Below are 14,493 nucleotides of genomic sequence, written 5' to 3' on the forward strand. Positions count from 1 at the left end.
ATGGCAACAGGCACCATTGTGACGCTCTGCACATCGCCTATATTGAAAATCAACCATTTATGCTAAGTTGATAGTCGCCGATAGATTCTTTTTGCACATAAGGTGCCACATAAATGCTGCAATACTAGTAGGGCAGCTAAAAAAGCTAAATTTAATAACTTTAAAAGATCAGTGTCAATGAACTTGGTGTTGAATCGCACTAGTGGAACCGGAGCCAACTTTTCTACTCGTTCTGGTGTGTGTTTGTTCCAAAGACAGAGTGAGGGTGAGAGGCATGTGTTCTAATGAGATAGTCTAAGTGAATTCAGAGCAGCAGTCACTCCGTGGAGCAGGAAAAGTGCTCCATGAAAATCGGCGGAGAGGACTAGAACACTGCGTGGCATATTTCCCCTAGTCACCCACTACATCTTTACCTGCTTGGTGGCACCGTGGTAGTCATGAGTTTCCGTGGAAGCGGTGAACTATTGGACACCTCAGCACGGTACACAGCATGGCTCATGGCTTGATAGCAACAGCTCAGGGTCAGAAAAATTAAGTTTTGATACTTGCGATGAATCGGACAGGCGAAAAAAAGTTTCAACTGGCTGCATTCCAAACGGTATGTTCAGCCTGCATCCAGCATTTGCAACTTCTGGCCTCCCGCTTTTGCTCTGCTAGGGGGGGTTGTGCTACAGTCGCAGATTAGGGGGCGTTGGCTCTACACCAGAGATGAGGGGAGCCATTCGGCTGCTTTGAATTCGCCACTGGAATTCAACAAGAGATCCAGCGACCGTGAATTGATGCAGCACCGGTGAATTCCTCTTTACAGCAGCGTTACATCACATGTAAAGAGGAAAGAAATACCAGTCCAGTGCACTGTGCTGTTGCAGCTTGCTAACAGAGCCTTGAAGTTTGCAGTGAATAATACAACACTGATGCAGTACCGTATTTACCCGCATAATTTGCGCCCTATACCAGTCCAGTGCACTGTGCTGTTGCAGCTTGCTAACAGAGCCTTGAAGTTTGCAGTGAATAATACAACACTGATGCAGTACCGTATTTACCCGCATAATTTGCGCACCCCTAATATTTAGCCAGCTTTATTAAAAAAAAAATATTTACTTGCATATTTTGCGCTCCCCATCCCGCCTGAGCCAGCTTGCCAGCGCGCGGGCACGCGCCGTGGACAGACGGCCGCGCCCCCGCGCCCCTCGCCCAGCAGGTAGGCAGTCATACACAAGACGGGCTGCGAGTGCGAAGTCCCTTCATCCGATTACTTCGTTCTATTCTCTGGAAGCCCCCGAATTACGGTTCCTAGAATATTATATTTTAGGGACCGTACCCGAGTACCCAAACCTGTTCACGGGTGTCGGAACTGCTCAAGCGTTCTCCCGCTGTGAGAATGCATGCATGCGACACGGCACGGACTATTTCTGCATCGGAGGCGTGCGAGGGCCAGTCGCGTCAACTTTCCCGTTCGTCCTCTGCGTCTGCACTGCAGCACAGTTGAATTCGGAAGTTTGGGATTCGCCATCAGCCAGTCGCGTTACTGTTCGCTTGCGATGGGCTACAATAACTATACAACGAAATTCAAGCTCAGTGTTATAGAGTTTGCCGAAGAAAACGGGAACTGTGCTGCTGCCAAGCACTTCAGCGTGAATGAGAGTCATGTTCGGTACTGGAGAAAGCAGAAGAGTTTGCTCGTAAATACAAGACCTGGAAGGAGAGCGTTCCAAGGACCAAAGCAAGGAAAGTTCCCTGCCATTGAAGAAAACCTTTTCAAATACAGTAAAAGCTCGTTAATTCGACACCCGTTAATTCGGAAATTCGGATAATTCGGACGGCTCTATTGGTCCCGGCCAAAGTGCATGTTAATCTATGGGACCAAACCTTCGTTAATTCGTCAGAATTGGGCTCCGCACCGCTTAATTCGGACAAATGCTGACGGCTGCCGCTACACAAAAGTGTAGTAAAGCATCGCTGGCACCACTGGAGCGAAACCGAAACCCGAGTGACATCGCCATCGTCATCAACTAGTGGGGGCGATCGCAGCGTCACCGAACGTCGGCGTCTTCTTTCTTCGCTCCAATGCGCCTCCAACGCCATTTTCCCTTCTGTTGTGTCGGCACCGTCTCTTTATAGACCTCGTGAGCTGGTATGGTGGCGCTACTGCTCTCGCCCTCTATCAGGCTAGCGGCGCACTGTTAGGATTGTCGCCTACGGGCCCGACTGCATGTTTCAAGGCGGCGGCTACGGTTGCGGCGGCCGCTGTTCTCCAAGAACAGCCGCCGTAGTTCTTTCTTTTTCTGTCTGTGTGTGTAAATACACTGTGCTAACTTATCTTTATTTATGTTTTTCTTCCTGTCTGAAAAACCTCTCAAACTACAGCCGTTTAAAGCTGCCGAAAAACCAGCATGCAAGCTACTCTTGTTAACGTAAGCATTCAAAAAAACTTCGTCCCCTATTCGCCTCAAGCCATTCGAGGAAGACAGGCCCCTCTCAGTCATTCTTTTCGCTGAAAACCGAACTGCGAGCCCTACCAACAAAAAAAAAAGCCGACAAAAGACAGCTGTTTGCGCCGGAAACAAGTTCTTTTCCGTCTCTTGGACACCACGCGCGGGGAACAGTAGACCACCCCCCACCCCCCCCACCCCCACACACACACAAACACGCTCACAACGCACGCACACACACAGGCGAGCGAGCGCACACACTTCACAGACAGTGAGACCTCAAGCGAGCGCCCATCAGTTCGTGTGGTTGTCGTCTGCTAGGAAAGCGCATCGCCAGCCACGGCCGCCAGCCCGCGCGTGAACGTGAGGACAAGACGCGACGATCGTCTGTTGTTCTGCGGTTTTGAAATTGCAATAACGTGTGTTTCAAAAGGAGTTCTTGGTCGCTTGGTACGAAGTTGCACGCGAGTGGTCAGTGTATGGTCTGAAAGAAGAATTGATGTGCGCGATGGAATCTTCCGACATTATTGGGAAATGCAGAGTGCAATCGAAAACCGAGGACTACGCCGAACGAGTGGAGGTGAGCTTTTGATTTTTCAGTGCTCTACGTGTGCTGAGCCATACCGAACTGTTTTCGTTCTCAGCGAAGAGGACGCGGCAATTTTGTGTCTGATTCCGCACCAGCTACCCCTGCTCGCCGCTCTGGCTGGCAAGAAATCACGCGTGAGAGCAGGAGACGCAGACAGGCCCATTGCCCCTCTAGGTGGCCGTTGTCAGCCTGCTATCTTCCTATTTCTTTGTGACCTTGTAAGCTTGTGTATACATTTAAAATAAATAATAAAAGGCGAAAAAAAATGCACGAAAATGGGGAAACTTATGTACGGAATTCGAGGCGTTGCTTACGCAGCCCCGCACAGCTGCGGTAGAGTTGTCTTTCATTTTCGTCCGACTTCTGAGGTAACCCGCAGAATTTTAAAGCTAGTTGCTTCCGAACGGTGTTCCTACAGCTCTTGTGCCAGCCATGCACGCAGAAGTACGAAAAAGTACTGCACTACTGCGACGTTTTTACGTCCTTTCGGCGAGGAGCCCTGCGTTTATACCGTGACTGCGCGCCCGGGAGCAACAAACGACAATCCTAACTTTTCAGCTGCGGGCGTCAGGTGGCGCTGCCTGTTCGGTTCAAAGCTGCAGCGCACTAGGCCTATAGTCTCTTCTTGCGGAGTTCTCTTTTTTTTCCCCGTTGTGACCGTGTTTACATGTGAGGCCCGAGCATGCGGCAGTAGCTGACGATGGCATCGACGAGTTATCAGTCGAGTCCACCGACGATGACTGTCCGACCTTCGATGCTGTCCTTCCCACAAATATGACCCTTCAGGACTACATCGCGATTGATGATTGTCTCGCCACGACTGGTCTCCTGCCCGATCAAGAAATTATTAATGATGTCGTGACCTCATCGCACCTCACGGGAAGTCTCGGAGGCGCTTTTGACATTAGAGGACGTTTGCCTGAGCACTTACAACAGTTAGCGTGCTGTTGGCCGTTTGGAAGAGTTAAGAAAAATTGTAATGTCAGCCGGAATCTGCGCGAAAACGCAGACGACCATTACAAAATACTCAGCAAATAAAGGTATGCTTCTGCACTTGATTTAATGTTGTTTTTCCTGTTTATTCGTTAATTCGGCATTCGGTTAATTCGGACATTTTTTTCGGTCCCGTGAAATCCGAATTAACGAGCTTTTACTGTATGTGCGAGAGCTTAGGTCCTCCGGTATCGCTGTGTCGTGCGAGATGCTGCAGTTCGAGGCAAGAAAGATAGTGCAGGAGAAAGGGGTCCCTGCTGCGACGTTCAAGGCAAGCAGAGGGTGGGTGACGCGCTTCATGAGACGCCATCAGCTGTCTGTCAGACGAAGAACGACCCTCTGCCAGCGGTTGCCACAGGATTACGAGCAGCAGGTTGTTCGGTTTCACTGTTTTGTGATTGGGCTACGGAGAACTGGAAACTTCGTCATGTCTCAAATTGGAAACGCAGACGAAACTCCGTTAAAGTTTGATATGCCACCTAACACAACAGTGAGCGAGAAAGGCGTCTCGTCCGTTCCTATAAAGACAACCGGCTGTGAAAAGCAACGCTGCACAGTTATGCTTGCCGTGACAGCTGATGGCCGTAAACTACCGCTGTTTGTGATCTTCAAGCGGAAGACATTGCCTAAATTGAAGGTTGAAGGCCGTATTCACATCCGCGTCCAAGTAAAAGGCTGGATGAAGGAAGAACTGATGAACGACTGGCTCGACACTGTCTGGGGTAGACGACCAGGGGCCTTGCTGACTCCCATCGCTCTTGGTGCTCGACAGTTGCAAAGGCCATCTCGTGGATAACGTAAAGGAGAAGCTGTGGGACATGAGGACCAACCTGGCTATTATCCCGGGTGGACTAACATCTGTTCTGCAGCCCTTGGATGTATCCGTAAATAAACCCTTCAAGGACTACGTGCGCAAGATGTACGTGGAATGGATGGCCAGCAGAGAGCATGGGCTCACTCCCACTGGCAGAAAGAGACCGCCACTGGAAACGGTTTGCGAGTGGATACTCGCAGCTAGAGTTACTGTATACGCTACCTTTAGGTAGCAGAGTTGCGCATCTGTCTTCCAACGCCGCTAGCAACCATGCATTGCGGAGAAGCTGCCGCTTGGGTCAATTTTTTTATTTCTCGACGCCTCCGCTGCAGCGAACTGAATTAACACTAGCCATCGACAGCCAATGTTTATCGCCGGTCTTCGACACGCCAGACAGGTTAATCGGCGACACGGTAGGCATGTCGCCTGCAAAAACGAAGTGCGACTTCACCGCATAGCTGTGATTGCTAGCCGGACCTATGCGCTACTCTGCTACCTAAAGGTAGCATATACAGTGACTCTACTTGCAGCGTGGGACATGGTTTCTCCCAACATAGTCGAGAAAAGCTTCAAGAAGACGGGGCTGTCAAACGCGCTCGACGGAACCAAGGACGATGCGCTTTGGGAGGGCGGTGACAGCGGCCGCGACGATGATTCTCAGTCGGACCTCTCGACCAGTGATTCTGACTAGACCGCGCATGACCGGATGTGGCTGGTTAAAAAAGTACGTGCTAATTGTTAAATAAAGAATTCCCTTCGTTTGTGCTCTAATTTATTTTCTTTTTTAAATAATGTATACTGCGCATGTTACCATATGTATTGCACGTTTTTTCAGATGTGTTCGCGAAATCTCCGTGTAATTTGCGCACCCCCTTTTTGGAGCTCTAAAATCGCGAAAAATGTGCGCAAATTATGCGAGTAAATACGGTGTGTTCATCGAACAGAGCGACTTGCTCTTCGCTGAGTCCTATTAACGTGCAACATTGAAAAATATCGTGCACCACAGACGAAAAAGGGCTTTGGCCTGAATTCATGTGAAAGGAAGGCAACAACCTAAATAACACACATTTGCGCATAGCGGTGCCTTTTTTTTTTGACACCATGTGGGTTATGTCCAAAGAATTGAGCGAGAACCGGTGCAGCATAGCGGGTCTTGCTCAATTCTATGGTTTATTCATAAATGGCCAAAACATAAGGACACAAAACGTACAGCCTTGTGGATACAATTGTTACAAAGCCAAAAACATTCCATTCCTGAATGATGCACAGAAAGAAAAGTGTGTCTAAAATAGCTTAGTTCTGGCAAAGGAGGGAGTTAAAGCATTTTGGCAAAATTGGTGAATAGGTGTTGTTATTAGGGGTCTTCGTGCTTAGATTGGTAGAGTGCCAATTTGTTACTGAGTAATTCAGAAATAAATTCGAGCCGAACTTTTTTTCTGCGAGATTCGAGTTATGGAATTTTATTGTATCTCATTAGTTTAGCTGGAGACCCAAGGCCAAACCCCATATGTGCGAAAATGCACGTGACAGCGACAAGCAATGCTGTGAGCGACGAAACGAGTCGTTCGTGTGACGTGTCGCGTGCTCGATATCGCGCGATGGCTCGGTTTTTCAGATTTGGAATCCGTCGCCCGGAAGTGCTGTGCTCAAGCAACCAATAGCAAAACACCGGAAGAAGATGCATCAGTGACGTACTGCTGCGTGCTGCCACTTTCTTATCGACGTGCATCAAAACAACGTTCATCAACATGGCCAACAGCGATGAGCGCAACGTTGACGTTGTTGAACGTGAACGTGCCTCAGGGACGGGAACTACAAGTCCCGCGCCGTCTGTGACGCGGCTTGGCGGCACGTATCAGCAGTGGTGGGATCGAAAAAAATGCTGCAAGACAATGATATACATTTTATATACCATTATGCAACAAAACATCGTATTTTACATTGCATACCGCTGAAAACGGGCCACTTTTGGTACGAGTAAATGCCCCTCATGCCAGCAACAGTGGAGACCGCCCGCCAAAGCCATCGTGTGAATGGGGTTTGCCCATGCGAGCGACCGCTTGCGTGAAGACGATCTACGTCGCGTCGCTCGTAGCTGTCGCGTGCATTTTCGCGTATATGGGGTTTGGCCTTCAATGTTGAAAGTTTATTGTATGCCAGTGGTCCAGATAGCCAGTTGTTAAGTCTGTTCCAAGTTTGCCATTGTTATTATATTATTACATCGAACACATAGTTACACAAGTAATTATGTGTTCAAAACCAAAAGAATAGCCGTGACTAGCGTGAACTTCTACGGATCAATGTATGATGGGAATCACTCGCGGAAAGTCCTGTGTATTTTAATTCTTGGGAACATTCAGCTGGAGTGGCTGGCATGCAGTTGAGCAGCAGTCGCTATTTGTTGTCCACAAGTTTTGATCAGACGGACAACACTGATCCCCACCCCCGTGCTCTTTCTACTCCAAATAGACTTTTTCTTGAAAATTTTATGCAATATACTTGCATGTGTGTGTGTACGTGCACATGCATCCATATGTCTGTCGAACGAGGCAGAATAACGCATCTTAATAACTCAGCTTAAGGTTCACAGTTCAACATTTGCTTCGTAAGGCATGAAAGCACTGTATGGTTTAATGTTGGCGCACATTTGTCCTTGCCCAAGAATAGTGGTCGGAAGACTCATAGCCCTAGGACGACCGAGCCACTGCAAGTATGTTACACGCTGATGATAGTTGTGCCTGCGCTTGCCTTGTAGGAAAACCAGCCGTGCCTCAAGATGGGCTTTCCTGCGTAATGGGACTAGCGTCATCGACACAAAAGTCTCGCGCTACGATGGGTTCTATGAGCATGAAAGTGGAAAGCACCGCAATTACTGCCACCACCACCACTGCTGCTAAGTCTGAAACCCCAGAGCCACGCCAAGGAACCCTTGCAGCGAACCTCCGGACTGAAAAATTCCAAGGTTAACATCTGCCGCTTCTCCTCTCGTAGGAGTAGGTGTGATACCGCTGAATAATGATTTGGTGGCAAGAGGTCGAGAGAAGTGGCTGAGTAGGAAGAACTGATATGGGCACACATGGATAATGCGAAAGAGCTCAGGAACCTCTAAAGTACTTCTCTAAAGGATGCTTTATTTCCCAAATGCCAGTTCCAGTTTAAATGTTATATTGGTGTATATACAATAAAGCCCTGTTAACCCAAGAGTAGCAAAAACAGAAAAATTTTGTGGGGTGAGCTAAGTCTCTCACTGGTCATGCGCAGACAACGTAGAGCCTTTAAATAACAGCTCCTCTGACATTTTGTAAATTGTCTTTTTGTTATGGGCTCTACATTAGTCTGTTAAGATGTGGGCCCAGATGTTTTGAGGAACATATTGGTGTCCATTGAAAGGACAATAAAATGGTGATTATTATTTTGAGTCCATTGCTGTTGCGTGACTTGACATCAGGCACGCTGGCCTCTGTGGGCAAGAATGCTAAGCTCGAACTGCATGGCGTCTTTATAATGAGCAAAAATGTGACATGCAGCAGATGCCCGTGCTGTCATGGACACAAGTGCATTCGCATGGAAGAAATGAGAAATTCAAACATTGTTTGGCACAGTGCCACAGACCCATTGGCTAATTTAAGCAAAAGCAAGACCATGCCTGAAGGCATCCATTGTCCCTACTCCCCAAAGAGGTGTTCTACTGCGATGCACAGAGGGAAACACCATCTGGGGGCAGTGGAAGAATGAACTTTGTGCCATGTGACTTGCAATCTGCACTGTCATTGGTGGACACATAAGTGGCAGGCAGCACAAATCTTTTTTTTCATCTCTTGAGGGAAATGTGCAGCTATATAATATTCAAATGCGTTTGTCAGAAGGATGCCTGTGACGCACTGGCAGGTGTCATTCGCACCAAAAATCACGTCGTGCGACTCCAGCTTGACTAATACTGTGCAAAGACTCGACGCACTTAGCACTAGACGACCGTTGCGAACACCAGACTTGAAGCCTGTCATACGCGTAATTTATTACTGCATGTCTGCCAGCTCTTCCGATTTCTGACCTGTCTTCCCAATTGTACAATCGCGACCATAAATCTCCCAATAAACTTTCTCAACCCAATTTCGAGAAAAAAGAAACTACAGTACCGGTAAGATTGCGAGTAATCACAAGACCATCGCCATGGCACCCTGTTGTGCCTGCGGTAGCTATGCAGAACACAAGCAGCTCTGGTGCTACTGCGCTGCGGTTGTTCTAAAGTATGGCCAAGCTCTGTGAGTATCTGGTGCTCACCGGTGTTGTACTGCGTCAGGTTGACTGACGGATAGTAGCGAAACCCAGATAGCGCATTTTGAAGCAGTTTGAGTTAGCTAAGCACAAGCGATGTCTGCCAAGGCTTGCAAGGAGCGTAAAAGAGAAACCGTGCAATGGCCACCGTGCCAGTGGATTTGAAACTGATGATATGAATCGTTAAATACTGTGGTAGTGTGTTCAGTGTGAGGCAAGCGACCCACTCAGGTACGTAGAGTTCTGAATAGCCCGGGCTTTACTATGCCACGTGCCGCCTCATATGAAACAAAAGAGGCAGAAGACCATTGATCAAGACGGGAAGTACTGACAGTGCTTACTTCGATGTTTCCAAAGTGAGATAAACTTATATCTGTTGTTTATTGAACTCGAAACTACCAATATAAACATCGTCGAGGATGCGTTCGCGATCGTGAAATCAGGCACTGACCATGTTTGTATCAGTTTGCCGAGAGCAGGGCGAGCCATTTTCGGCTCTCTGTGAAATGAAAGTGCCAATTCCATGTGCCGTGCAGTGTTATGTTTGTCTCACACGTTCACAAGAGCCTTGACTACTGATCTGCAGTGAATTCTGAGTAGGCAAGCAAACTGCGTGCAAAATATAATGGATAGAAAGAAGGATGGAAGAATAATCGGGGAGCACAGCGTGTGGCTCAGCTAGCCGGTTAGTGCTAGCCCTGTTGCCTAGGCAACTGGTGTGTGCAGCAGGGTGTAGCATGCGGAAGACTTCAAATGTTGCAACTGGGGCGTTTCTCTGGCGGTGGTGATTTGGTTTCTTTATTGTCTAATCTAGACTGATACTTAATTACTGGCCCTTGTTTGGTATAGTACTGTTGGGTAAACAGTGTGATGCATGAAGCAGCAACACCACAGACCGTCCGCTTTCAACCTCCTCGGCCTGCTACACCTAAACTTCGTTCCTGCTAGTGCTCATGTGACCCTTGTCACCAGCAGTGGGGTGCTACCACAGTACAACATGACTAATATTTGAATGAGTAGGAAACACTTGGCACAGTATTACACAGACACTCATTTGTTCACTGTCTGTTTTACACATGTATAATATGCTAACATCCAACTTGAATAGAACTCGTATATAGATGTGCCAGCCATATATGTTTGCTAGTTTCCATGACATCACACTGGGAGCAAAACTCCTTCAATATTGACGTATCTCGGCAGCTGCATTTTGGAGCATGAATGGATAGAGTGCAGATGCAACATGTGCTAGGGTTGAGGCCTGAGCTAGTGGGTTCATGGTTGCAAAAGGAGGGGACGCAGTGCAAAATTTTGGCGGAACAAAGACTAAGAAGAAACGACAATGGCGCTTCTTTCTCTTGTACTCCGTCCAAATTTTGCGTCGTTTCCCTTCCAGAAGCAAAGTTGCCTTGTGGATCGAGCTGGTGCCTAATTCCTGTGCAGACTTTAGTATTTTTTCAACACACATTGTTTCAGCATCACGCTAAGTTTTACATAAAACTTTATCTCTCCGGAACAGAAGACGCAGACGAAACGGACATGGAAACATGCGACGAAGGCTTTGAGAGCAAGCAGGCAAAGGAAGAAGCCCCGCCGGACGACTGCCTTCCCGCCGCCAAAATCTTGCCGGTTGACGCCTCGGGTGACATCTTGGGCCCGCACGAGATGGCCCGCCAGCCAAAGCAGGCTGTCGTGGCACCGCTGCCCAAGAACCCGCTGTCCAAGAAGGACGACTAGGTCACCGGCCACCTTAGATGTGCCTTAAAATTTTCTTATAGCTCCTACTACTAACCAAGACAGACTTTCCAGTGTGTAGTGTGGAGCGCCAAGATGCTGCCATGAATCTTGGTGAGAGATTAATGAAGCAAAATGTTTGTAGCGCTTGTTTTGGATGATTGTTTCTCTTAGGGAGGGGTGGGGGGTGGGGTAGGGCTGTGTTTGTGCACGTGTTATTGGTAGCAATCTCCCCATTTTGTTGTGACTGTGTACAGTTAGCATTCAAATTGTTTGTTCAATAATTGTGACTAGAATAGTAAATTATACGTCGGGTTTCTTTTTTTTTTTTTTTTTTCATTCTTGTGGCCGGTGCAGTTGAAGGGTCTCATTGAATGTGTACGTGTATGTGCTTTTTTTTTTAACGTAGAGTCCACGCTCAAAATGAATTCTTGCGTGTTGGTGGCTGTGAAGTCTCGCAGCATATCTTATGCACTTAATGACTGTCTGATTCGCAGCAGTCGTCGATCATTGTGCCAGCTTTCACACAGCTCGTGGGAGGGTTTTCTGTTTTTTTTTTTTTATATATGCAATTGAGTGTCTTTTTCTGGTAATGTTCGTCACTTGCATTATCTAATTGTGTTTCAAGAGGCCTTAGTAAAGTGCTGCTTGTGTTACAAACCATGCCCCTGTAGGCTATTAACTGTGTCAAGTGTTGCGGTGTATGATTATGTGCGCTACTAAAATTTAAGTGTGAATACCGGAGAATTAAGTTTAACAGTTCATAGAAGCTTCCCAAAAGACAGGAATAAGGGTAAAAAATTCGTACGTCACGAATAGCCTTACGTGCTTTCATTTAATATTCACGATGCTGTGCGTCTTTACTTGCGTCACAACAGTGCAGTGCTATTGATGCTGCTGCTTTAAAATTGCCATCATACTGATTTCGATCAAAGTGCCTGCTTTATTGATACCGCTGTTTTAACGAGACCTCTCGGTGTCCTGTACATGCTGTGAATGGCTTCCTAGTTATAGTATATTGGTCCATAATTAAACACCACATAAATTGAACTCTTGATAATTTGAACGAGACTCGTTCCCATAAAATTGAATTGATGCAATGTCATCTGTTGCATACACACGCGATAAGGCCATCTTACAATGAGTTGCATTTTAGTGGCATTGTCTTATTGGTTGATGAAAAAATGTGTGAATGCTTTGAATATCATGCTCTGCAAGTTAAACGTGGGCTCTAATTGCTCTGAATGTAACTGCTGGTTCAGATCATGGTTCTCACTTTTATAGTCCGTTATTTAAAGGGAAAAAAAACATCCTCATTGTGCATTTTTTAAGAAGTTGGACTGTTATATGTGCCTTGGTTGTCCTTGGTTGTCTTTTTTTTTTCTTGGACTGTTTTGGTGTGTCCTGTTGTGAGATTGAATAAATCTGTGCAGAAACCTCCTTGCCTACTGCGACGCGCAATACGAAAAGCAATCGCTTGTATTATGAGCACCAAAAAAAAAATTTGAAGCTGCTTCGCTGATGTAATGCCGCAAAGACTCGTTAAACAGTGCAGCTTGTGGCATCATATTGTTATTTCATTGCTTGACTTTGCTCATAACATTTAATGGACCGGAGGTGAGCAGTGGGGCTTGCCCAATTTCTGTAGCGCATACCCACTAGGAGGCGCGTTACGCTCTGCGTAACGCAGAGATTAACAGAGAACGTAACGTAGAGATCATAACACAGAGAACGTAACGTAGAGATCATAACACAGAGAACGTAACGCAGAGATTAACCTCGACCTTAAACAGCTCTGCTGTTAATATTGTACAGTTCTTGGGCATGTAATCTGCATCGAAGATGTTCGAAGCATATGAAGAGTGCGGTGTGAGAACCCGTCAAAATTGGGAGAATCTAAGGACTTGGTGGAAGAGCCGGAAGTCAAGTTTGCTGTCACCGAATTTGTCGCGTGTGATGTCACTGCTGCACTACTTATAGAAAGTGCAGCCACTTTCTGTAAGTGGCTGCACTGCTTATAGAAAAAACGCAGTGTTTTAGAGACTGTCAATTTTTCGGAGATTGCCGGCAGAGGTAGAGTTTTGAAGAGGTGGTGCTGGGGAATTATTTTAACAGCTGTATTTTCCGCAGCTTTCACGAACGCTCAAACCTGGAACACTGCTTTATTAGGAAAATAATCTTACATTCTGCTCATAGGAGAGCAGAGAAACACCGTAGTGAAAGATGCAACATCTGCTCTGTTGGGTTTCTCGAGATTTTTTCGCTTTCGCACACACCTCTTGAGGTGGTGCCTGCAGGCATGGAGTCAAGTTCACTTTCCTCTGGAAAGCTGTCTGGAGTGTGAATCTAAGTTTGAAGAGACACAAGGGTAAAACACTAAATCAGCTTAGACGGATAAATTATTCTTGGAGAACTCCAGTAATTTTGTTATCATAGGTCTTGTGTTAGTCGAATTCCTGTACAAGTCGTACCTCATACAGATGAACCCATATACTATATCAAACCTGAAGGGGACACGAAAAGTTCTATATATAGGTAATTCGATATATAAATATTTTGCATGTCAAAAATATTTCGAGGAGCATTTTACAGCTGTTCAATATAAACAATAATTCGTTGTATATGGGCTCGACTTTGGGAATAAATCTGGCACGTGGCCATTTGGAATCTCTCAAAGCTGTGTCGTAATTCTGACATCCTTGAAATAACCTCGATTCTCATCCCATTTACGACTTATCAGCTCACCTATTATTAGTTTTTCTTTTTGTTTCCTGGCATTTCAAACCACCAATTTCCCAACCTACCCCACACACTTCCTATATATTTGCGAACTTCGAAGCCTGTATAAATTTTTCCGGCGACCATTTCTGTCGGCAGATCTTTAAAGCACTCCCTTCAACCCTGCCAGCCCACATCTGCTTGTTTGCAAACCGAGGCAGCGTCTTTGACTAATTACTTGATGTTGAGGTCCCCCCTAATGCTTAACCCATAGGTCGGCAAAAAATGTGGAGCTCACTCAGACTCACTCATGAAACATATCTTACCCTTAGGGCTCACTCGGACTCAAACTCACCAAACTTTTCCTCATCCGGACTCACTCGGACTCAGACTCACTATAATTTTTCTCAACCGGACTCACTCGGACTCAGACTCACCAAAATATATTTCACCCGTACTCACTCAGACTCAAACTCACAGCTCGATATGAGTCTGAGTGAGTCTGAGTGAGTCGACTTATGAGTCCACTAGCCTATAATTAGCCTTTTTCGACCATAATGTCAATGCTCTTTAACGCCAATATCTCGCATAATCGGTGCGCTACTTAGCGCATTTTGATCTTGTACCTTCAAAGACGAGTTATCTGAGTTTGCAGTTCAATAAGGATCTTTTTGTTGAAAGAGATGACTCACAAGTGATATTGTGATCAGTAACTTGCCGTGAAGAAGTTTGCGGGGGTAGGTCAAGGCACCTCCTCCCCTTCTCCCTCCTCAACTCATGCGTCTGATCAATGAATATTGAGCTGACGTATGAACGGTAGCGCGTTAAATTATGTGGGAGTATACGCGAGTATAAACGTGAGCCGACATAAGGCTGATAGTGATGCTGAACGTGAGTAGATAAGACCATAGGTCGGCAAAGAAATGTGGAGCTCACTC

At 46.5% G+C, this 14,493-nt stretch overlaps 1 protein-coding gene across 1 annotated transcript in view; it reads left to right on the forward strand.

Annotated features, from left to right (window-relative positions):
* Window positions 1-12,277, forward strand: part of LOC119378092 (endoplasmic reticulum junction formation protein lunapark-B) — a 19,828-nt gene extending 7,551 nt beyond the window's left edge. The window contains exon 3 of the mRNA XM_049411701.1: window positions 10,623-12,277. Within this exon, the coding sequence (XP_049267658.1) occupies window positions 10,623-10,840 (218 nt within the window). The 3' untranslated portion in view covers window positions 10,841-12,277. The remainder of the gene's footprint in view (window positions 1-10,622) is intronic.
* The last annotated feature ends 2,216 nt before the right edge of the window (window positions 12,278-14,493 follow it).

The sequence above is a fragment of the Rhipicephalus sanguineus genome, unplaced genomic scaffold, assembly GCF_013339695.2.
Source record: "Rhipicephalus sanguineus isolate Rsan-2018 unplaced genomic scaffold, BIME_Rsan_1.4 Seq6835, whole genome shotgun sequence".
NCBI classification, from domain to species: domain Eukaryota; kingdom Metazoa; phylum Arthropoda; class Arachnida; order Ixodida; family Ixodidae; genus Rhipicephalus; species Rhipicephalus sanguineus.